Here is a 24794-nt window from a genome sequence, read left to right on the forward strand (position 1 = left end):
TAATTCATATAGAGATCAACAATAAATCTGACAAGACATATGAGTTGTTAAAAATGATTATTTCACTTGGTTCACTTATTGTTAAAACTAGATTGAGTATAATAATTACTTTTTTGTATGACATTTACCTATATTTTATTCCTAAATACATTTTTCTCATTCAGAGCATAATTTCTTCAACCATTTTTCACTGAATTAAAGAATTTTTATTCTTCAATTTCCGAAAAAAAAAAATTTAAATAAATTTTAAAAATGCAAAAAAGCTGTGAAGATAAAAGCTTGACTTATTTATACAATTGAGATATTTCCGTAGTTAAATGCACTTTTACTTACTGGTATTGAAAAATGGCCAATATATATATATAAAAAAAAAATAACATTTCAATGTGCAACATATTGCACATAGCATTTAGGGGAGCTTTTATTTGTTTATTTATTTATTATTATTTTTAAAAGTGAATTATTCTTGCTAAATAGAGGGCACATAATTACTATTTAGCATGACACTTACAGATATTTGAGTTCATTTGAATTAATATTAAACTATTTTCCACTGAATTAAAGAATATTTAACAATGCTGAAAAGACATATGTCACCTTTATTTAAATAGTACTTTTCCATATGTGACCCTGGACCACAAAACCAGTCAATTTTTTGAAATTGAGATTTATACATCATTCTAAAGCTGAATACAGTAAATAAGACTTTTTTTTAATGTATGTCATTGATTGTTAGGACAATGGCAATATTTGGCAGAGATACAACTGTTTGAAAATCTGGAATTAAAACTAAAAAAATCTAAATATTGAGAAAATCACCTTTAAAGTTGCCCAGATGAAGTTCTTGGCAATGCATATTACTTATAAAAAAAATTAAGTTTTAATATATTTACGGTACAAAATGTACAAAATATCTTCATGGAACATGATCCTTACTTAATATACTAATGATTTTTTGGCATAAAAGAAAAATCGATCATTTTGACCCGTACCATGTATTTTTGGCTATTGCTACAAATATATCCGTGCTACTCAAGACTGGTTTTGTTGTCCAGGGTCACATATCTGTTGCTTAAAAAAGATAATTGACGTTATTTGACTAATCTTTGATATAAGATATTCCTATTCCATTATTATTATTTATAAATTGACGTATATGCTATTGCTTGTAGATGCACGAATTGAATAAATAGTAGTAATTGTTATCATTTAAATGTAATATTGTCTTATTTATTTGTTTCGCTTAATTTCAATCAAAGTCCCTTTAAGCCCCGCCCTCTGGGCGCTCACGTGACTTCGGTGCGCCTGGTAACAGAGAAAGCGTCGCTCATGGAGAAGCTGAACGCAAGGAGCCCTGGAAGATTTACAACCAAAACGGATCACTATGCGAAATAAATCCTTCGTTCACGTACTTTCTACAAGCTTCGATATCACACACACACACACACACACACACACACACACACACACTCATGCGAGCCGTTCACAATAACACTGACACAATGACTGGGATATCCGGCTAAGCGTCTTAAGGCTTGGGTCGGTAAGTTTTGTTTTGGTCTCACGAACTTCATTTAATGCACATCTTTGTATGCCTCATGTAACGTTAGTTGTATAACAGATGCATTCATTAAAAGCGTTGCATGTTTGTCAAGAAGTTCTTGCTGGTTTGCCTTCAAAAGAACAATGCATTTTGCACCGGTGCATCTCTCTCTCTCTCTCTCTCTCAATCTCTCTCTCCCTTTCTCTTTCTTTATATGTAGCTGTTTCATATCTAAAGGTTGATTGCAGGAGATGAAGATATTGGTTTGGCCAAATATTGCCATATTGCATCTTACTTGTTACCTAATGCGATGAGGCACTAATGCACTTAATAGGATTCAGGTCGCCCTCCCTGTCTTCCAGGAGCTCCCTGAAGCAAGCTGTGTCCATACATAACTGAACCCAATACATAACTGATTACCAGCTTATGCTAGAGACAACATCAGCATCTGTTCTTGGCAGGTAATAGCTCCCTTGTGAGCCTGCCAGAGACTTGATGTCTTCATCAACTTATGTAAAAAACTGTAATTCTCACAGATCCCGAAAGAGATAGAAGATGGCTTGCGCTGTGCAGAGATGAGAGAAACCTCATGATATCGGGTGATTAGATGCCCACACAGGCATGGGAAAACTACAGAGCAAGTTTCGGCGGCGCTCGGACCTTTACAAGTGAGATCTAATGAGCAGTGATGTTTTGACAGCTGGTTGTATTGAGTTTATGCTCATTGAGGCTGTATTGTTGACAGGGCCAAAGAGGGGTCAGAGCCTGCACCTGTGCACCAGGTAGTGCAGTATGAACCCGCTCACATAGATGCCATCAACTGTGTCGTCAGCCTGACCTCTGACCTGTGTGTGTCAGGAGGGCATGACCAGGTGAGCTGGAGAAGCTTTGAATCGGAGTGAGGTTTGGAGATTAATTAGCGTTAGTGGTGTTGGATGTCAAAGGTGAAGTGTAAAATTACTTCAGCATCCAATGGAATTGCACAAATAATTCAGCCTTTGCTAAGCTCTGCCCACCTGGATTGCTGTTGCTGACTCATTAAGTGGGTAAAACTGACCACAACATTTTATCTTTTTTCTTTTTTAAAGAAATTGATATTACTCAGCAGGGATGGAAATTAACTTTTTTGTCCACCGGCCAGTGTGGCTGGTGGATTTCAAAATCTACCAGCCACTAAATGTTTTTAACCGACAATGTGTAGCTGCATGTGAAAATTAATACTACAAGATCTACTATACTTGAGCAGTTTATTTAATCTCACATCTCAATAAAATATTGACATTTTCTCTTTCTCTCTCTTACAAACCCAGGGATCAAAGCAAGAAAAAAACAAAACTTCTAACTTAAAATTTTTCCTCCAAAATATCTTTGCCAAACACCATTCAATAGCCATACCTGTCACACATCCACTTTATAAGCAGTTTGTGTCCTTCTTACAGTGCGTGTCCTACTAATTTAAAACATGTTGAAGCATCTTCTGATCAATAATAAAAAATTCTGATAAAAAATTAGCCTTGAGGTGATAATTGACTCATTAATGTGATTTACAGTGGCAGTTTCTTTTTACCTTTATGGTATTTTTTTATTAAATGTCATTATATGTCAATTAAAAAAATTATTTATTATATTTTATTTTTAAAATGTCTAATTAAAACAATTTAATAGCAGAATAAGACAACTATATTACCAATCATATAAAATTAGTATTAATAAAAAATAATTTGTACTACAGAGGTGGCACAAAGGAACACAAAAGTGGCTTGTAGGTGCAATTTCAGACATTTAATGAGGCTCAGGGGTGGCATAAGTGCAAATGTATTCATGTTGAGATAAATGTATTAAATATACATTTTTTAATATAGAAATATTACGTTTTAAATAACTAAGTATACGTTACAATGACACTAAATCCACCAGCAGGTGGCAGTAAGACAAGTTATTTGTTCGAACGGCTGATTCATTCGGGAAAGAAGCGAGAATGGATGATAATGAACTGAAGATTGGTTCAAAACGCGCTTTCATTCATTAATGAAACACCGCTATTTTGCTTTTAGAGATGCGCAGCGGCTGAGCTGCTACTCATTTAGAAATATTTTCATTTAAAGAAATAGAGTAAAATCAGGCAATAGAGATGTAGTCAGACAACGCAAGTCATTTTATATTTTCTTGTTTTTCAACTGTTGTATTAAATCAATATTACATTTGCTTACTCCCTTAACAATGGTTTAAATCTGTCACTCTCCTTTTCGCGTTCTGTGGGCGCACAGACCATAATCTATAGAGTGCGCAAATGAGTCTCTCTTTCATTAAATAAGCAGGACTCAAAAGCACGTGCAAATGATAGATTCCAATGTGTATTAATACCCGCGCCGAAATTCTAGTGCTCTGTGTTCTCTGCTAAATAACGAATTGTGAATGATGCCGAGATGATTTTTTGGTTTGCCGTCAGAACAACAACAATGTTTATACGTATACGTTTATATATCACATTACACGTTTTTTTGAAGGTGTGCCTCCGCTAAAAGTGTCCGCCGTCGTCTTCTTCGTGTATTTTAACAGCAGTTCGCAACCAACGTTAAGGTGCATTACCGCCTCACGCCGTCCGGTTGAAGTATGTCATTTTTATTTACCCGCCACGGTGGCCGGTGGGTGAAGCGAGTTTACCCGCCACAACACAAAATCACCCGCATTTAGCTGGTGGCGGGTGCTAATTTCCATCCCTGTTACTCAGTAACATTAGAAAACTGTTCAGTCATTTTTGTAAAAAAAAAAAACAAAAACAAAAAAGTATAAATATTAGTTGGAAAGACTTCAATAAAAATGAAAAATTGTTGCCTCAAATAAGTTGAAGCTGAAGTACTAAAATTACAAAAATTAAAACTGAAACAAAAGTAATATATAAATGAATATATATTCACTACCAGTCAAAAGCTTTTGAAGTTTTTTTGTTTTTTGAAGAAGCAGGGCTCGACATTAATGCTTGTCCGCTTGTCCGGGACAAGTGGATTTTGTGAAAGGGCAAGTGAAAGAGGATTTTACTTGCCCGACCGGACAAGTAAACTGATTAAAACATCAATTACAAACAATAACTAGCGCAGCAACGAAACATTGGTTAGAATAATTCTGATTGTAAATGACTGAAAACGGACAGTATCAAGTATCAAGCTCATGCAGTCTATCTGACTCACGGAAAATCAAAATATAGTGACATTGATTTTATACAACAGTAGTTTGTACTTTTACTATTTAAAATACATTTCCAGCATCATTACTCCAGTGTTCAGTGTCACATGATCCTTCAAAAATCACGATGTGCTCAAGAAACATGTTTTGTTATTATTACTATTATCAATATTTAAAAAAGTTAAATATGTTTTCAGGATTCTTTGATGAATACAAAGATCCAATGATGAGCACTTATTAGAAATAAAAAGCTTAATAGAATTATACAAATTAATATTTTTGTTTAGCAAAGATGCTTTAAATTGATCAAAAGTGATGATAAAGACATTTATAATATTACAAAATATTTCTATTCCAGGTAAATCTGTTCTTCTGAACTTTTTATTTATCAAAGAAGCCTGAAAAATAGCATAATAAGTGTTTAAGCAGCAAATCAGAATATTAGAATGATTTCTGAAAGATAATGCGACTGGAGTAATGATGCAAAAAATGCAGCTTTGAAATCACAGGAATAAATTCCATTTTAAAATGTATTCAAATAGAAAACAGTTATTAAAAGGGCAAAACTATTTCAAATTTTTACTGTTTTTGCTGTACTTCAGATCAAATAAATGCAGACTTGGTGAGCAGGAGAGAACTGTAAAACCGTACTGTTCAACAAAAGTGGACGTGTGTGTGTGTGTGTGTGTGTGTGTGTGTGTGTGTGTGTGTGTGTGTGTGTGTGTGTGTGTGTGTGTGTGTGTGTGTGTGTGTGTGTGTGTGTGTGTGTGTGTGTGTGTGTGTGTGTGTGTGTGTGTGTGTGTGTGTATAAAACAATTACAAATCAAATCAAATTACCAAAACTTTAAATAAAATTATGAAATTAAAAACTGAAAAGATAAAAATAAAGACTTTCAGAAAATAATGCATAAATATTAGTTTAAAAAAATGTCAAGTTTAAGGTTGATTAAATTGATTTCTGTCATTGTTTTTTGGTCAGGCTGTTGTTGTCTATGACTGGAGATCTGGAAAACGGTGTAAATCTTTTCAGGGCCACAACAGAGAGATTACAAAGGTAATGACATTTCAGTTATTTCCTCTAATTTGATTAGACAAGCAAAGCTTGAACTTTTGAAAAAGTTTTCATTGGTGGAGCTAAAATGAATAAAACAAATATTGTTTAAAGGCATAGTTCACCCAAAAATCATTAATTACTCACCCTCAAGTCGTTCCAAACCTGTAAGACCTTCATTCATCTTCAGAACATAAATTAGGATTTTTTTTATGAAATACAAGAGCTTTCTGACCCTCCATAGACAGCAAGGGTCCTAACACGGTCAGTGCCCAGAAACGCAGTAAGGACATTGTTAAAATGGTCCATGTGACATCAGTGGTTCAACTGTAATTTTATGAAGCTATGAGAATGCTTTTTGTGTGCAAAGAAAACCAAAATAATGACTTAATTCAACAATTCATTATGGAGCGTGCCATAGCTCTCGGATTTCATTTAAAATATCTTAATTTGTGTTCTGGTGAAATAAGGTCTTACAAATTTGGAATGACATGAGGGTGAGTAATAAATGACAGAATTTTCATTTTTGGATGAACTATCTCTTTATTTCACACATGTAGAGATGATACAATGAGTAAGGGTTTTTAATGTACTGTGTGTATAAATCTCTCTGTTTTTCTTTAGTTATGTTGTTTTAAAGGAAGCTCCTCAATCTTCAGCGCATCCCGTGATAAGACGGTGCTGATGTGGGATTTGGGTCGAGATACAGAACCCGTCCAGGAGTTTTGTGGCCATGAGCTTGTAGTTAACGGGGTAGCGGTAGGCCCAGGTGAGCAAACCATCAAACGATAAAATGGTATGACCACAAAATCTCAATCACAATCCTGTAATGTGGTTTTATTCATTTGTAGATGGCTCAAAGCTGTGCACGGGCTCTCGTGATAACTCCATGCGCCTCTGGGACATTGAATCAGGAGAATGTCTACAGAAAAACACCATCTCACGTAACCTGGTTAGAAAGGCTTGTCTTCAGAAAATGACTTGTGTTCTGATATCCTTGTGAACAGAATGTGCTAATATACTTTCTAGTTACTGAATATGAACATGTCCTGTCCTATTTAAGGTGACCCATCTATGCTGGGTACCAGGAAGCACATCTATTGTCCAAACCTCAGAAGACAAAACTATCAGGTCAGGAGATCGCTGATATGTCATATGATCTATTGTTTTGGTGAATTGTTGTTGTTTACAGAGATGGATTTCTCTGGAAATATTTGCTAAACAAATAGGCTGCATGGTTATGTTAATTATATCACCACACAACTCTGTATATAAATTTAGATATACTGTATAGTGTATCTGTGATGCTTTACAATAAGGTCTTTTTACATTAACTTACGCTAACTACCCATATTACGTAATTAGTTTGTTACAATGCTTTTTTAATCTTTGTAAAAGTTTGTTATCAGTTCATGTCAGCTTAGGTTCATTAAATGATATTTAAAGAAATAGTTCAACCAAAAATTATAATTTGCTAAAAATTTGCTCTCGGGCCATCTGAGATGTAGATGAGTTTGTTTCTTTATTAGAACAGACTTGGAGAAATTTAGCATTACGTCACTTGCTCATCAGTGGATCCTCTGCAGTGAATGGGTGCTGTCAGAATGAGAGTCCAAACAGCTGATAAAAATATCACAAGTAATCCACGTGACTCCAGTCTATCAATTAACATCTTGCAAATTGAAAAGCTGCATATTTGTTAGAAATATTTTAATGTATCATATACCACTGCTTCCAGAAAAAATACGAGTCATCCGCTTCCTCCAGTAGAAAAAAAAAATCTATCCTCTGTTGTCTTCTTACATCACAATTTGAATGAAATGAAACAATATGAAGTTGAAAACATCTTGTTGATGATTTTTTCTTAAAAACACAGAGCTTTTCACTTCACAATTAACACATTAACTGATAGACTACAGTGGTATGGATTATTGTGATGTTTTTATCAGCTGTTTGGACTTTCAGAGGGTCCATTAGTGAGCAAGTGATGTAATGCTAAGTGATGCCCATCTCTTACCTGTTAAATATGACTGTAAGGCATGAAATTATTTTCTGTATAGCTGCCTTGAAACATTGCATACACTACAAGTCAAAAGTTTATGAACAGCAAGGTTTTAATGTTTTTTTTTAAATGGTTTTACTATTCAAAATAACTGTTTTCTATTTGAATATATTTTAAAATGTAATTTATTTCTGTGATTTCAAAGCTGAATTTTTAGCATCATTAATCCATTCACATGATCATTCAGAAATCATTCTAATTTTCTGATTTGCTGATCAAAAAAACATGGATTATTACGTTGAAGACAGCTAGTAGAATTTTTTTTTCAGATGTCTTTGATGAATAGAAAGCTTAGAAGAACAGCATTTATCCAAAATAGAAATCTTTTGTAACATTTATAAGTGTCTTTATCATCATTTTTTTTATCAAATTAAAGCATTCTTCCTAAAAACTTCTAAAAAAAAAAGTTATACTGATAAGGGACAACACAAACAATGAAAACATATTTTATTACATAAACAGTTAATACATCAACATACGCACCATTAGCAGCTATTACTGCTCTGCATAATATGGTCATCTGAGCTGTCAGTTTATTCAAACATTGACTTGATATATTACTCCAAGCCTCCTGAAGGATTGCCCAAAGGTCATGCACATGCTGATATCGTCCAAAACCACACTTTGCCAGGGGTGTTTCCAAACTTTTGGAGTGTAGTGTATAATTGTTGCAAAAGCTGTTTATTTAGGATAAATGCTGATCTTTGGATCTTTCTAATCATCAAAGATTCCTGAACAAAAGGTACTCAACAGTTTTAGATATTGATAAGGACAATAAAATGAACTGCAAATCAGTATATTAGAATGATTTCTGAAGTATCATGTGACACTGAAGACTGAAATCTGATGCTGAAAATGTAGCTTTGATCATATTTAAATAGAAAGCAGTTAGTTTAAAGGGATGGTTCGGAGTAGAATTGACTTCATTGCTATGCACTCCGAAGCCCATGTAAATACCCCATCCGAAGTTTTTTTTTGCCTTAGTCAAACATTTATGAAGATATTAGAGTTTTTCGAATTGCTTGTTACAGGAGTGAATGGTACATGTGGTGTATCTCGTGAATTGCACCACTAAACGTGCAAGTAATCTTACCAAACTTGTACAGTAGTGTAAATAGGTTATGTACTCACAAAACGCTGCATCAGAACATTTGTAAGTCCACCATGAGTGTTTTAAAAACACGTTTTACCCGAGAACTACTAGTCTCAGAAACTACAAGTCGACGTCACTTCCCTGGTTTGAAAAAAGCACGTAAAAGTCCTCCTACTACATCTGTGTGCATGTCAAATTGTAGGAGGACTTTTACGTGCTTTTTTCAAACCAGGGAAGTGACGTCGACGTGTCGCCATTTGTAGTTTTTGAGACTAGTAGGGATCGGCTAAAACGTGTTTTTAAAACACTCATGGTGGACTTACAAATGTTCCGATGCAGCGTTTTGTGAGTACATAACCTATTTACACTACTGTACAAGTTTGGTAAGATTACTTGCACGTTTAGTGGTGCAATTTACGAGATACACCACATGTACCATTCACTCCTGTAACAAGCAATTCGAAAAACTCTAATATCTCCAAAAATGTTTGACTAAAGTAAAAAAAAAACTTCGGATGGGGTATTTACATGGGCTTCGGAGTGCATAGCAATGAAGTCAATTCTACTCCGAACCATCCCTTTAAATTATAAATATATTTTACAGTATTACTGCTTTGCTGTATTTTGGATCAAATAAATTCAGGCTTGGTGAGCAGAAAAGACTTATTTAAAAAAAAAAACTTTTGACTTATAGTGTATTATGAAAAGCACTACAGTATATTAATGATTTTGATTTGTGTGTTGGTTTGTACGATCTGTCTCAGGGTGTGGGATAGCCGTACCTGGCAGGTCACTAACACATTTCCGGCAAAGCAGTACATCCAGACACACTGTGATATCAGCTCCAATTGTTACCACCTGCTGTCATCCAGTAATGGTTTCGGCGGTCAGGGTTGTGAGGCCACGGTGAGTGTGTGTACGGATACTGCCGGGACACAGTTCTTCATGTACCTGAATTTATACATTTGTGTGTTTATGCTTGTGTATAGCTGTGGGACCTCAGACAGCCTGGTTGTAAGGTGGCCGAATACAGAGGACACCTGCAGACCACAGCATGCTGCGTGTTTGTGCCTCCCCGTCCCGGATGTCCTGCCCTCGTGGCATCGTCGTCGTATGACAGCTCTGTAAAAATATGGGACCAGAACACAGCAGGTAACACATAAATACACTTTTAAACATAAACCGCTGAATTGGCCAGCTGGCTCATGGGTTAATAAACAAGCTTCCTGTTTATGAAGTCAAGTCAGAAAACTCTCTAAGAAGCTTTAGATTAGATAAAAAGAAAGTTTGAGAGGACCCAGCCTCAGCTGGGGAAGCACATCTTCCCAGCTGACATTTGTTTAATTAAATATAAATATTTAAATATATGTTACATAGTAATTATTTTAGTGTTGAGAATAAATTTAAAGTCAAAAAGAAATTAATATTTGTTAAATATATGTACACTACTATTAAAAGTTTGGGGTCAGTAGGGATTTTCTTAAAGGAATTAATACTTATATACAGCAATGATATATTAAATGGATCAATGATGACAGTACAGTCATTTTTATGTTACTAAAGATTTCTATTTCAAATAAATGCAGTTCTTTTAAACTTTCTATTTTTAAAGAATTCTGGAAAAGTCACAAAAATATGAGTGGCACAACTGTTTTCAACATTGATAAAAAGTATTTGACAAAAGTGTTTCTTGAGCAGAAAAATCAGCATATTAAAATGATTTCTCAAGGATCATGTGACATTGAAGACTGGAGTAATTATGCTGAAAATTCAGCTTTATATTACAGGAATAATATTTTAAAATATATTAAAACAGACAACAGCTTAATTTAAATAGCAATAATATTACACAATATTACTGTTACTGATGTATTTTTGATTAAATAAATGCAGTCTTGGTGAGCATAAGAAACATTTCAAAAGCATAAATTCTTACTAACCCCAAATATTAATAATTTAGTTATTTAACATGCATAAAGATATTTTTTCTGTGAGTAGTATTTAAAGTGCTTTTAAAATCCAACATCCATTTAAAGTCAAAAGAATCTGCTAAATTGAATTAATTCAATCAAAATATGAGGGATCATACAAAATGCATAATATATTTTTATTTAGTACTGATCTGAATAAGATATTTCACATAAAAGACATTTACATTTAGTCCACAAGAGAAAACAATAGTTGAATTTATAAAAATAACCCAATTCAAAAGTTTTCATACAGTTAATTCTTAATGCTGTGTTGTTACCTGAATGATCCACAGCTGTAGTTTTTTTTTTGTTTAGTGGTAGTTTTTCATGAGCCCCTTGTTTCTCTTGAGTAGTTAAACTGCCTGCTGTTCTTCAGAAAAAATCCTTCAAGTCCCATAGATTCTTTGGTTTTTTTTCAATCTTTTCACACTGAGGACAACTGAGGGACTCATATGCAACTATTACAGAAGGTTCCAACGCTCACTGATGCTTCAGAAGGAAACACGATGCATTAAAAAGAGCTTTGGGGGGGGGGGGGTGAAAACATTTTTCATATTTTGCATTTCTATTTTTTTTTTTTTTGTTCTGCCCTTCAGAAGCTACAGAAGATACTTACATGTTTCTCAGAAGACAAAATAAGTTAAATTTATCCTGATCTTCAAAATCAAAAAGTTTTGCCTTAATGCATAGTGTTTACCCTTGAAGCGACAGTAAGCGTTTGAACCTTCTGTAATAGTTGCATATGAGTGCCTCAGTTGTTCTCAGTGTGAAAAGATGGATCTCAAAATCATACAGTCATTGTTGGAAAGGGTTCAAATACACAAAAATGCTGGAAAAGCAAAACATTTGTGGAACCCGAATGATTGTCCTCAAGAACAGCGGGCAGTTTAACTGTTCAGGACAAAGAAGGGACTCATGAACAGCTAACAAAAAACCACATCTGTGGATCATTCAGGTAAACAACACAGTATTAAGAATCAAGTGTATGTACACTTTTGAACGTGGTCATTTTTATAAATTCAACTATTATTTTCTCTTGTGGACTACATGTAAATGTATTTTATGTAAGATATCTTATTCAGGTCAGTACTAAATAACAAATAACATGCATTTTGTATGATCCCTCTTATTTTGGTAAAATAATTAACATTTTGCAGATTCTGCAAGGTGAATGTAAACTTTTGACTTCAACTGTATTTAAGAGCTGTGATTTACTGTGACAATGAATGCTTTTTAGCCAGGTTTTTGATGATAAGTGGAATTTAAATGCAAATGCTTTCTGAAACAAGCTGCTTTTGCTAAACATGTCAAGCTGGTATGATCGTGTAAAAAAAAAAAAAAGAGTCACATCTGCTTAAAATGTAAATGGTTTAATTGTTGTCTCCTCCATATTCTCTCTTCAGAATGTTTGTACACATTAACACTGGACGGTTCGGGGCCTGTGGTGTCTCTGGCTCTGTGTGACTCCAGCAGTCTGCTGTGTGCCAGTTTTAACACAGGACTGCACCAACTTCATCTAGATCAGGGAGCAGTGCCCAGCCTCACTGAAGTGGCTCGCTTCTGACGTCCATCTGGACCACCTGGAAAATCAAACTGATGAGTTAAGACAAACAAATTTAATAAGTGGAACTCCTAGAACTAAGACTGCACACTACGCTTCCAAAGTATGTTGACACCCTATTCTTATTAAAGGAACCAGTCTTTGCTAAAAAAAAAAAAAAAATTTACTTGCGTTCAGTGCATCCAAGATGTAGATGGGTTTGTTTCTTCATCTGAACAGATTTGGAGAATTTTAGAAATGCATCACTTGCTCACCAATGGCTCCTCTGCTGTGAATGGGTGCCTTCTGAATCCAAACAGCTGATTAATAACATCACAGTAATCCACACCACTCCAGTTCATCAATTAACATCTTGTGAAGCAAAAAGCTGTCTGTTTATAATAAACAAATTAATCATTAACAAAATAAGAATCTGTATTGATCACTTGATCCAGTGGAAAAACGTCTTTGAATGAAATAATCACAGATTGAGAACTGTTTAAGAGACAGTCCAAAACAGCTCTGAACTAATTTGATTTTGATTTATTTGAGTCACAGGAGGAAGCATTTGAATGGATTTTGGACTGGTTATTTTTGGTCAGAGGCAATGTAAAGTTAAAAACCTTGATAGATTTGTTTCTTTCAAACAGATTTGTTCCTTACAAGCAGCTTTTTGCTTCACAAGATGTTAACTGAAGGACTGGAGTGGTGTGGATTACTTGTGATGTTTTTATTTGCTGTTTGGACTCTCGTTCTGACGGCACCCATTCACTAAAGAGTATCCATTTGTGAGTTAGTGGTAATGCAAAATTTCAAATCTGTTCTGATGAAACAAACTCATCTGCAACTTGGATTCCCTGAGGATGAGTACATTTGCAGCAAATGTTCATTTTTGGGTGAGCTATTCCTAACAGGTTGGCCCTTTCAGCCATGCCTCATTACTAACAGGAGCATAAAATCAAGCATGTGTCCATGCAGTCGTCTTGTGTCTAATTTGTAAATTGTAGTGTCTAAAAGCAATGAGACACAAAAAAAAATCCCTGCCTGCAGAAATGATTTAGAGTATGGCATTTTCCAAATATGGCCTAATTCAGGGTCAGAAATGATTGGAGAGGAGAGGTGTGATGTTTTTTTCTGTGAGTGTATGTTGCTGTGTAAACAAATGTGGGCAATAAAATGCCGCTCAACTTCTGCTTGGTTGCTGAATATGCTTGAATATGTTTTTGGAAGCCAGGAGTGTAAAGTACTGGAATAATTGTACTTTCAGTTGAGGTCAAAAGTTTACATCCCTCCTTCAGAATCTGCAAAATGTTAATTATTTAACCAAAATAAGAGGGATCGTACAAAATGCATGTTATTGTTTATTTAGTACTGACCTGAAGGAGATATTTTACATATGATGTTCACAAGAGAAACTAATAATTGAATTTATAAAAATAACCCCATTCAAAAGTTTACATCCCCTTGATTCTTAATATTGTGTTGTTACCTGAATGATTTTTTGCCTAGTGATAGTTGTTCATGAGTCCCTTATCTGTCCTGAACAGTTAAACTGCCTGCTGTTCTTCAGAAAAATCCTTCAGGTCCCACAAATTCTTTGGTTTTCCTGCATTTTTTTTTTTTGTATTTGAACCTTTTCCAACAATGACTGTATGATTTTGATCCATCTTTTCACACTGAGAACAATTACAGAAAAATTACAGAGAAACTATTACAGAAAGTTCAAACGCTGGGGGTGAAAACCTTTTGAATCTGAAGATCAGGGTAAATTAAACTTATTTTGTCTTCTGGGAAACATGTAAATATCTTCTGTAGCCTCATAATATTTACACAAAATCTCCATTCTGTTCAAAGGTTTTCACCCCAGCTCTTGCCAGGGTCATTTTTTTTTTAATAAATTCAACTACTATATGTAAACATCGTTTATGTGAAATATCCTAGTCAGGTCAGTACTAAATATACAATAACATGCATTTTGTATGATCTTATTTTGGGAAAATAATTAACATTTTGCAGATTCTGGAAGATTCTAAAGTTTATCCATCACTTTAACTCTTGTTGAAACTGAATACTTGCTCAAAAATCACAGTTAATAGTCCCTACGATTTAATAATTTAATTCAGAACTGATAAAATCCAACTGTGAAAAATAATCGGCCACAACAACATTTAACATTGTGAAGAATTTGACTAATCCGCTTGGATTATACCCACCGTTATACTGAAGATCAGATGTGCAAAAGTGACTTTAGGTATAAAATTTGGACTAAGTTTAATATGTCTTGGGCCTTTGTTTTAAGTAATTAAAATAGAAAGATATGTAAGTAAAAGTTAACTTAAAAGGTAAAGTTTGTGCACCAAATATTAATGTTAGCGGGACAGTCTACTCCTGAAGCTTGCTGTCTAATGCTTAACTACAATTAAATATGGGCTCCTTTTTATACATTCCCACAAATGTTTTCAGCCAGATTGAGTAAATTTTAGAGGATAAAAACATGCCCATACTTTACCTTGAGTGTAATTTCCCAGTACTCTTTACACTCCTGTTGGAGACTATTTATTTGTACCTTTCATTAAGTAATTGCTAACAGGTCAAAATGATTCACTGCCAAAATCATTCCTTCAGAAAGCACATATGTACATGAAATCTCAGTCTCTCTCTCACTCACAGTTATATTCACACAGACTGAGGATTTGGCAACATGGGACGCTGAATCATTTTTCACATAGAAGCTGCTAGAGTTTACAGACACGCTCATAAACACATTCAAACATTTATGTAAACAGACTGGACTTGTGTTTCACACACAGAGAAACACTGAAGAGAGAGAGAGAGAGAGAGAGAGAGAGAGAGGATGCTTATGAGATGATGTGGCCCGTTATAGAATTCACAAAACACAAAAACAGTGATCAAACAATGGAGAATGTGAAGTCAGTGAAAATCCGTGATGCAATGTGATTGTTGTTGTTTTTAATGTATTTTTTTTTTCTATCCTTGTTAGGAGTTCTAGAATAAAAAGAGTGTTGAGGATTTTTTTTTTTTTTTTTTCGGAAAATACTGTCTTCTCAACATGGCAATGTTGATTTTTTTCAAATAATGAGAACATTTGAATGTTTCAAACTGTTTTTTTTTTTTCACAAATATACCAACCAAAGATTTTATTTTACGTCTTTTATTTCTGGATAAATATACAGTGATCGCAAAAAAACACTTAAATCACACTTAAAACTGCCTGAATGTCATTGCATTAGATAACAAAATATCAAGCAAATCCATTTATTTTGTTATTTGTGTAAGTTTTTATTTATTGTTTTTATTGAATGCATTTTTATGTATTGTAAAATAATATTAGATAAAAGCTAATTTAATGCATTTCTTTTTAAAGTTTAAGTATTTTTCCTCAGTGTACTCAAAATCAGCAGGTGTTTTGGTTTCTAGTTCATTTATATTTTTTCTATATTTTGCTGCGTAATGAAATGACAAGACATACATTTTAAAATGTCCAAATACTTTTTGCAACCACTATATAATATTCGCAAAATATTGGTGAACAAACCCAGCAAGGACGTTCACGTACTATTTAATGTTTCAATGCTACAGAAGGACGTGAGGGTTACACCGATGTGTTTATTTGACTATTATGTAAATGCTGAGGTGTGGAGTTATCAATTTGAAGGAAATGTTTATGTATTTGCACATAACGTGAATAAATTATTTCAGTTCAATGAAGACAACACCTTTTTTTGGCCCTTTTTTGCATACAGTCGCAGCAGGAAATGGAAACATCTGTGGAATAATACACATAGCTTGATCTTTGCTGCTTATGAATGAGAATGTCCAATAGGAACAAGTTTGCATGAACAAAAAACAAAAGTTCTCATAAAAATAAAATAAAAAGTAGAGCTATACCAAAATGTCCACTGTTGCCAATTTGTAATTCTATTAATAGTTTTATTTTATGTAAATGCAAATGTATGCACATATATATTTGTATATGTACATGTCTTTGTGATACTGTTAGAGTAACACTTCTTGGAGCAAAGATAGAAGGCTTTCGGCACACAGTCTTCACTTCGGGTCAGGTATGTATTCTCTATTCCCTCTTTGCTTCTGTCTCAGGTCAGGATTGTAGAGTTTACACTGTCGATCTGCCTGGCGGCTGCATTTGACTACTCACTGTGCATTTCCTCCTGCCTGCTGCTCCAGTATTCAAATGCTGCCATTCTTTTCAACACACAGGCAGAGAGAGACTAAAAAAGAAAGAAGGTGGTGGAGTGACTCTTGGTGTTTTTGTTTTTCTATGTAAAACATGTCCGGAGAAGTGCGATAGATGCACAGAGAGAAAAGACACTGACACATCTCTTTCTCTCCGACAGGCAACAGAGACACACTACAGCCTTAACGTCCAGGACACCTGCCTTATCTGGCAAGGAGAAAGAAAAGATGTCTTGAGATGAGTGAGTAATTGTAAATCTATATATTGTGTATTTTTATGTCGGCTGTTTTTATATCTAGTAGAGATTATATAATATTTTGCCTGTCTTGATAATAGTCATGCATAAGCTTATAGTTAATCAATCACCAATTGAACACCAATGTGGTTAAATAGGATTATGCCATTAAAAAAAGAAGACCTAGTCACCAAGACGTGGAGGTTTGGAAATCTAAATGTGTTATGCATCTCTCATTCAAAAAACTTAAGGCATGTTATATGAAATTAGATAATCAACACTTGGAAATTGGATAGATAAATGACTTAACACAGTGTTCATGTGCAAAAACTGACTGGACAAATACACTCAGGAAATACATGCTCATGCACACTGTGAAGCAACTCCAATCCTTTAAAAATAATAATAACTAGATAAAAGTTGGCTTAAAAAGGCTGGACCAGAAAGTTTGAAAAGTTTAAAGAAGTTCAAAAAAAGTAAAAAAAAAAAAAAAAAAAGTAAAAAAATTTAGGAAGTTTAAAAAGTTTTGAAGTATAAAAAAATTGTAACGTTTAAAAGCAAGTTGTTTTTAGTTGTTTTAGCATGATTAGCAAGTTACTAACATGTTTCTAGCATGATTAACAAGTTGCTAGCATAATAAGCTAGTTACTAGCATGTTTCTAGCATGATTAACAAATTACTAGCGTATTGCTAGCATGATTAACAAGTTGCTAGCATGATAAACAAGTTACTAGCATGTTGTTAGCATGATTAGCATGTTTCTAGCATTACTAGCATTTCACTAGCAAGTTGATAGCATGATAAGCAAGTTACTAGCATGTTGCTAGCACGATTAACAAGTTGCTAGCATGTTGCTAACATGATTAGCAAGTTACTAGCATGATAAACAAGTTACTAGCCTGTTGTTAGCATGTTACTAGCATGTTGCTAGCATGTTGCTAGCATGATTAGCATGTTGTTGTCATTATTAGCAAGTTATTAACATGTTGCTAGCAAGATAAGCAAGTTACTATCATGTTGTTAGCATGATTAGCATGTTACTAGCATGTTTCTAGCATGTTAACATGATTAGCTTGTTAGCATTATTATCAAGTTATTAACATGTTGCTAGCATGATTAGCAAGTTGCTAGCATGGCTAGCGAGTTGTTAGCATGTTGTTAGCATTACTAAGAGTTATAAACAAGTTGCTAACATGTAGCTAGCATGATAAACAAGTTACTAGCATGCTGTTAACATGATTAGCAAGTTACTAGCATGATAAACAAGTTACTAGCCTGTTGTTAGCATGCTACTAGCATGTTTATAGCATTACTAGCATGTTGCTAGCATGATTGGCATGTTGTTGGCATTATTAGCAAATTATTAACATGTTGCTAACAAGACAAGCAAGTTACTAGCATGTTGTTAGCATGATTAGCATGTTACTAGCATGTTTCTAGCATCACTACCATTTCAATAGCAAGTTGTTAACATGATAAGCAAGTTAGTAGCATATTGTTAGCATGATAAACAAGTTGCTGGCATGTTGTTAGCACGATTGGCATGTTGCTAGCATTATTAACAAGTTATTAACATTTTGTTAGCATGATTAGCAAGTTGTTAGCATGACTAGCTAGTTGTTAGCATTTTGTTAGCATTACTAAGAGTTATTCATTTGCTAACATGTAGCTAGCATGATAAACAAGTTACTATCATGTTGTTAACATGATTAGCATGTTTCTAGCATGTCACTAGCATGGTGCTAGCATGATTAGCATGTTGCTAGCATTATTAGGAAGACATTAACATGTTCTGCCAGCATGATATTCTAGCATGATTAGCATTCGTTAGCATTTTGCTAGCCTGATTCTAGCATGATTAGCTAGTTTCTAACATGATTAACAAGTTGCTAGCATGCTTCTAGCATGATTAGCATATTGTTAATGTGATTCAAGGCAAGGCAAGTTTATTGATATAGCACATTTCATACACAATGGTAATTCAAAGTGCCGTACATAAGAGGAATTAAAATCATAATAAATGTATCATAATAATCACAACAATAAAAACCGAGAATTTAAGAACATTTGAAATGATTTAAAAATTGATTTAAAATTAATTAACAGTAAAAATGATTACACAAAATAATGCAGTCTGTTCGGACGCAGCACAGTGCTCATTCAATAAATGCATAACTGAACAGATGAGTTTTGAGTCTGCATTTAAATGTGGCTAATGTATTAGCACATCTGATCCCTTCTGGAAGCTGATTCCAACTGCGGGCGGCATAATAGCTAAAAGTTTTGTGTGAACCCTTGATATTACTAACTGACTCGATCCTAGTGATCTGAGTTGTCTGTTAGGTTTGTATACAGTGAGCATATCTGCAATGTATGTAGTTCCTAGGCCATTGGCTGCTTTATAAACGAGTAGAAGTACTTTAAAATCTATCCTAAACATAACTGGAAGCCAGTGTAAGGACCTGAGGACTGGTGTGATATGCTCTGATTTTTTGGTTCTAGTCAGAATCCTGGCAGCAGTGTTCTGTATGAGCTGCAGCTGTCTAATGGTCTTCTTGGGAAGGCCGGTGAGGAGACCATTGCAATAGTCCACCCTGCTGCTGATAAAGGCATGAACAAGTTTCTCCAAGTCTTGACGGGAAACAAAACATCTAATTCTTGCAATGTTTTTGAGATGATAGTATGCTGATTTAGTTACTGCTTTGACATGACTACTGAAACTGAGGTCTGACTCCAGAATCACACCCAGATTTTTGACTTGATTTTTTTGTTTTTTAACCCCTAGCGTCAAGGTACGCATTTACCTTATGGACTTCATCTTTGTTTCCAAATGCAATGGCTTCCGTTTTGTCCTTGTTTAACTGAAGAAAGCTTTGCTACATCCAACGGTTAATTTCATCAATGCATTGGCAGAGAGAGTCAAAGGGGCTGTAGTCATTTGGCAATAAGGCTAGGTAAATCTGGGTATCATCTGCATAGCTGTGATATGCTATTTGGTTCTTTCTCATTATTTGACTTAGTGGGAGCATATACAGGCTGAACAACAGCGGCGCAAGAATTGAACCTTGTGGGACTCCGCATGTCATGGACGTCCACTTAGACTTATGTGCTCCTATACTCACATATTAATAACCTCTCTTCTACATAGATAGATAGATAAGTTTAAATGGGTTTGATTGGTTTAGAAATATAGTTCATAGAAGGGAAGTTTGATTGAGTCTCAAAGGATTCTGAGTTTTGCCAGTTGGAGTTTGAATGTTGTTGGCTCATTGTGAAGCTATAAGCGTCATTTAAACACATGGTATTTGACTATACTGTCATCATAAATGTAAACCATGATCATTTGAGGCCAACCCAAAGCTCATCTGATGAACCTCTAATGAAGAAACCCAGTTCTGTCTATCTGCATTATGAGCGTCAGTAATGGGACACCCTTCTGCTGCTTTGCATAGTTTGGGGCCGTTCTTTGATGGAAACCTGTAAGCATTTCCAAGGCAAATCTGTTGTTGTGAATAGATCTAGTGCGTGGGCTGAACAACAAATATGTCTGTTTACCAGTCTTAGTCCTAATATATTTTTTTGCAAGTAATAGCTATACAGTCCACAGCAACCTGAAGTCAACTATCTTGTTTGCTCTTTGGTCAACTAGCATTTTCTACTGAAGCCGAAAGAATAAGCAAGACTTGCATGCTAAGGTAGTTAAAATCTTGGTGTGGCATCTACTGTAGAACAGCAGCATCCAAAACATGATGACCATGATATTTTATTGTATTATAACATTTGCATTCATGCTTTTACTGTAGAAAATTTATTTAGCAGATGCTTTTATCCAAAGCAACATTAGCTAAAAAGAGCCAACAATGTTCATTGTGTACAAAGCAAGGAATTTTATTTATTTTTTTATTATTCTTGCATTCAGCTGATGCTTTTATCCAAAGCAACATTAGCAAAAACAATATTCATTGTGTACAAAGACAAGTATTTATATATATATATATTTTTAATTAAATTAAATTAAATTGTATTTTTTATTATTCCTGCATTTAGCAGATGTTTTTTTATGCAACATTAGCAGAAAAAAAAACTATATTTATTGTGTAAAAGATGTTTTTTTATGCAACATTAGCAGAAAAAAAACTATTTATTGTGTAAAAAGCCCGTTTTTTTTATTTTTTTATTTAATTTTATTTTATGATTTGGCAGACACAGTAGAGGAACATAAGCAAAAAGACCAACAATATTCGTTGTGTGCAAAGCCAAGTATTTATTTTTATTTATTTTTTCCCATTCTTGCATTCAGCAGATGCTTTTATCCAAAGCAACATTAACCAAAACAATATTCATTGTGTACAAAGCCAGGTATTTTTTATTTATTTTATTATTATTATTTTATTTAATTTATATTATTCATGCATTTAGCAGATGCTTTTTTTAAAGCAACATTAGCGAAGAGAAAAGCCAACAATATTCATTGTGTACAATGCGGGTTTTTTACATTAATTTTTTTCATGTTTTTTTTAAGCAATTATTTAATTTTATTTTATTTTGTATTATTTTGTTTTATTTTATTTTGTTTTGTTTTGTTTTGTTTTGTTTATTGTAGTATTTGGCAAATGAAATACAGGGAACATAAGCAAAACGACCAATAGTGTTTATTGGGTACAAAGCCAGGTATTTTATTTAGTTTTCTTTTAATTTTTATTATTCTTGCATTCAGCAGATGCTTTTATCCAAAGCAACATTAGCAAAAGCAATATTTATTGTGTACAAATCCAAGGATTTTTTATTTATTTTATTTTATATTATTCATGCATTTAGCAGATGCTTTTTTAAAGCAACATTAGCGAAGTGAAGAGCCATTGTGTTCAATGCCAGGTTTTTTTTATGATTGTTTTACTTTTATGATTTGGCAGACAATAGAGGAACATAAGCAAAAAGACCCAGCAATATTCATTGTGTACAAAGCCAAGTATTTTTATTTTATTTTATTTTCATTATTATTCTTGCATTCAGTAGAGAATAATAATTTATTTTAATGCATTTAGCAGATGCTTTTTTAAAAAACATTAGCGAAAAAGAGCCAATATTCATTGTGTACAGAGCCAGGTTGTTTTTTATTTTATTTTATTTTATTTTATTTTATAATTGGCAGATGCAATAGAGGAACATAAGCAAAAAGACACAAAGCCATTGTGTACAAACTAACTAACAAACAAATGCATTATATATATATATATATATATATATATATATATATATATATATATACAGTATATATATATATAATATATATACACACACACACAAAATAATAAGCACCAGTCTAACTCATGAAACTAATCTATTCTTCAGACTTGCCACTCCATCATGGATCTTGAAGATGCCCATTGACTTCACTCTCCCACACCACCTCTTCCCCTTGTCATGGAGTCTGACCCGAACCACCTCCATGACCCCTACAAACCTGTGGACGACAACTTTGAGCCCCCAGATCTGGAGTGTGCCATCTGTTTCTGCCAGTTCAACAATGTCTTCAACACCCCTAAGGTACTTCAATGCAAGCACACCTTCTGCCTAGAGTGTCTTGCACGGATGAACGTGAAGTCCACTCAACCCGACACCATACAGTGTCCTCTGTGCCGCGCGTACACCCCGTTACCCGACTTGGGTCTTCCCAAGCTAGCAAATGACTCCACTGTGCTGTCTTACCTTCCGACTGCCATGCAGCACGTCTACAGCATCCGCTTTAACCGCAGCAAAGGCAAATTGCAGGTGAAGAGAGTGCCCAGCTCTGCCCCAGCCCTGACGCAGACCATCAGCCAGACTCTGGATGTTGGGAATCCAGCCGGCTCGGAAGGTCAGGACGGCAGAGACGGCGGTAGAGAAAGGTCCTTATTTATGACCATTCTGCGGACACCACTATGCAAAGCTTTTATGATGAGCATGGTGGCCATACTGACCGTCGTTCTCACCATTACTATCATCATGACCAACAATAAATAGCTTCAGTTCTAATGACGTGTACAATGTACACGCAGCTGGATTTTTTTTTTTTTTTGCACTAATCAGTTTGTCCACAAGGTGGCGACACTGGCCAAAGCCGTTGTTTCACAGTCGGAAAAGACATGGAATGAGAACAACAAAAACAATATAGACTTCTACGTTTACAAGCAATTGTCAGAGGGGATTAAAGTACATCTAAAAATGAAAATGTGCCAATTATTTAGATCCTAGGTGTATATGACTTCCTTCTTTCAGACGAATCCAATCGGAGTTGTATTAGAAATTATCCTGCTGTTTCCAAGCTTTAGAATTGCATGGGTGGGCGTCTTTCTTTATCAGTCCAAAACAAGTCCAATAAAGTGCATCCATCCATTATAAAAAGAGCCTCACATGGCTCCAGGGGGTGAATAAAGGCCTCCTGTAGCAAATCGATGCATTTTTCTAAGAAAAATATCCAATTGCTAAAAAAAGGAAATTGCTTCCTGCTTCTCTAAACAAAAGTTGGTTTGTGCGAGACTCACAGTAGCATACTCAACGTACGGCTAGTTGGTGCAAGCTAGATTAAAATGATTATTACGTATAAAATATGGATATTTTTCTTACAAAAGTGCATAAATTTGCTACAGGAGGCCTTTATTCACCTCCTGAATGCACTTTATTGGACTTGTTTTGGACTAATGAGGAGAAACACCCGCCCATGCAATTCTAAAGCTTGAAAATGTCAGGATCATTTTTAATATAACTCCGATTGGATTCGTCTGAAAGAAGGAAGTCGTATACATCTAGGATACCTGGAGGGTGAGTAAATAATGGGCTAATTTTCATTTTTGGGTGAACTAACCCTTTAACAAATACAAAGCCATTTTTATCGCTCAACTTTTGCTCAAAACGAAGAATCTTTCTATTATGCATGTGTTAAACACATATGTGCACTTGTTATTAAAAGGCTTTGAAAGGCTGTGCATTTGACTGTGCAAAGTACACCTTGGCCTTTATTATTACTGGCACTGACTGCATCCACGTCAAAAGGTCAAACTGACATTATAAACAACAAACAAACAACACGAACGAACACATTTTTAAACGTTTCCATCCGATGCAAATGGCCCACGTCATAAAGTCTTCTGCTATATTTAACAGCTGAGAAGGAAACTGGTTCCAAAAAAGTACTGTAATGGTACCAAAGTATTTATGTGGTACTACTATGCTACATGTACAAAACTCTTTGGCACCTTGTGTCTTTATTTTGTGTTTCTTACAGGCAATATTGTGGTGGTATGAGATGGTGATACTGTTGTACTCTTTGGTACACTCTGGCTCTATTCTTCCAGGAGGTACTCATAACTTTAAAATAACTTTGTAAAAGATATATTTGTGACACAGGACTACAAAACCAGTCATAAGGGTCAATTTTTTTCTGAAATTGAAATGTATACATCATCTGAAAGCTAAATAAATAAGTTTCTATTGATGTATGGTTTGTTAGGATAGGACAATATTTGGCTGAGATACAACGATTAAAAAATTCTTGAATCTGAGTGTGCAAAATACTAAATATTCAGAAAACAGAAAACGCCTTTAAATTTGTCCAAATTAAGTTCTTAGCAATGCATATTACCAATCAAAAATTATTGATATATTTATGGTAAAAAAAAAATGGAATGTGATTTTTACTTAATATCCTAATGATTTTTGGCATAAAAGAAACATTTATCATTTGACCCATACAATGTATTTTTAGCTATTGCTATAAATATACCTGTGCTACTTAATGGTTTTGTGGTCCAGGGTCACATATGATGGTATGACTGTGGTACACTGATAATAGTCAGCACTACATATCTGAAATATTTATGAGATTATAGATTATATACAGCTGTAGATTATAAAAATGATAA

General features: G+C 34.4%; 2 protein-coding genes across 3 annotated transcripts; both read left to right on the forward strand.

The window, feature by feature from the left end:
* The first annotated feature begins 1320 nt into the window (after window positions 1-1320).
* Window positions 1321-12480, forward strand: wdr31 (WD repeat domain 31). Of its 2 annotated transcripts, XM_073841130.1 has the most exons (11): window positions 1321-1543; window positions 1906-2004; window positions 2080-2211; window positions 2289-2415; window positions 5706-5780; window positions 6402-6546; window positions 6629-6729; window positions 6841-6908; window positions 9697-9838; window positions 9922-10084; window positions 12306-12480. In XM_073841130.1, exons 3-11 carry the CDS (start codon window positions 2165-2167, stop codon window positions 12464-12466), a joined length of 1029 nt encoding a protein of 342 aa, XP_073697231.1. In that variant the 5' UTR covers window positions 1321-1543; window positions 1906-2004; window positions 2080-2164; the 3' UTR covers window positions 12467-12480. The 2 variants fall into 2 exon arrangements, with proteins under 2 accessions (XP_073697231.1, XP_073697230.1); XM_073841129.1 differs by lacking the exon at window positions 1906-2004.
* A 4306-nt stretch (window positions 12481-16786) lies between these two features.
* LOC141334889 (E3 ubiquitin-protein ligase RNF183) lies at window positions 16787-22896 on the forward strand. Its single transcript, XM_073840114.1, has 2 exons — window positions 16787-16899; window positions 22246-22896. Exon 2 carries the CDS (start codon window positions 22318-22320, stop codon window positions 22894-22896), a length of 579 nt encoding a protein of 192 aa, XP_073696215.1. The 5' UTR covers window positions 16787-16899; window positions 22246-22317.
* The last annotated feature ends 1898 nt before the right edge of the window (window positions 22897-24794 follow it).

The sequence above is a fragment of the Garra rufa genome, chromosome 5 (assembly GCF_049309525.1).
Source record: "Garra rufa chromosome 5, GarRuf1.0, whole genome shotgun sequence".
In the NCBI taxonomy this organism is placed as follows: Eukaryota; Metazoa; Chordata; class Actinopteri; order Cypriniformes; family Cyprinidae; genus Garra; species Garra rufa.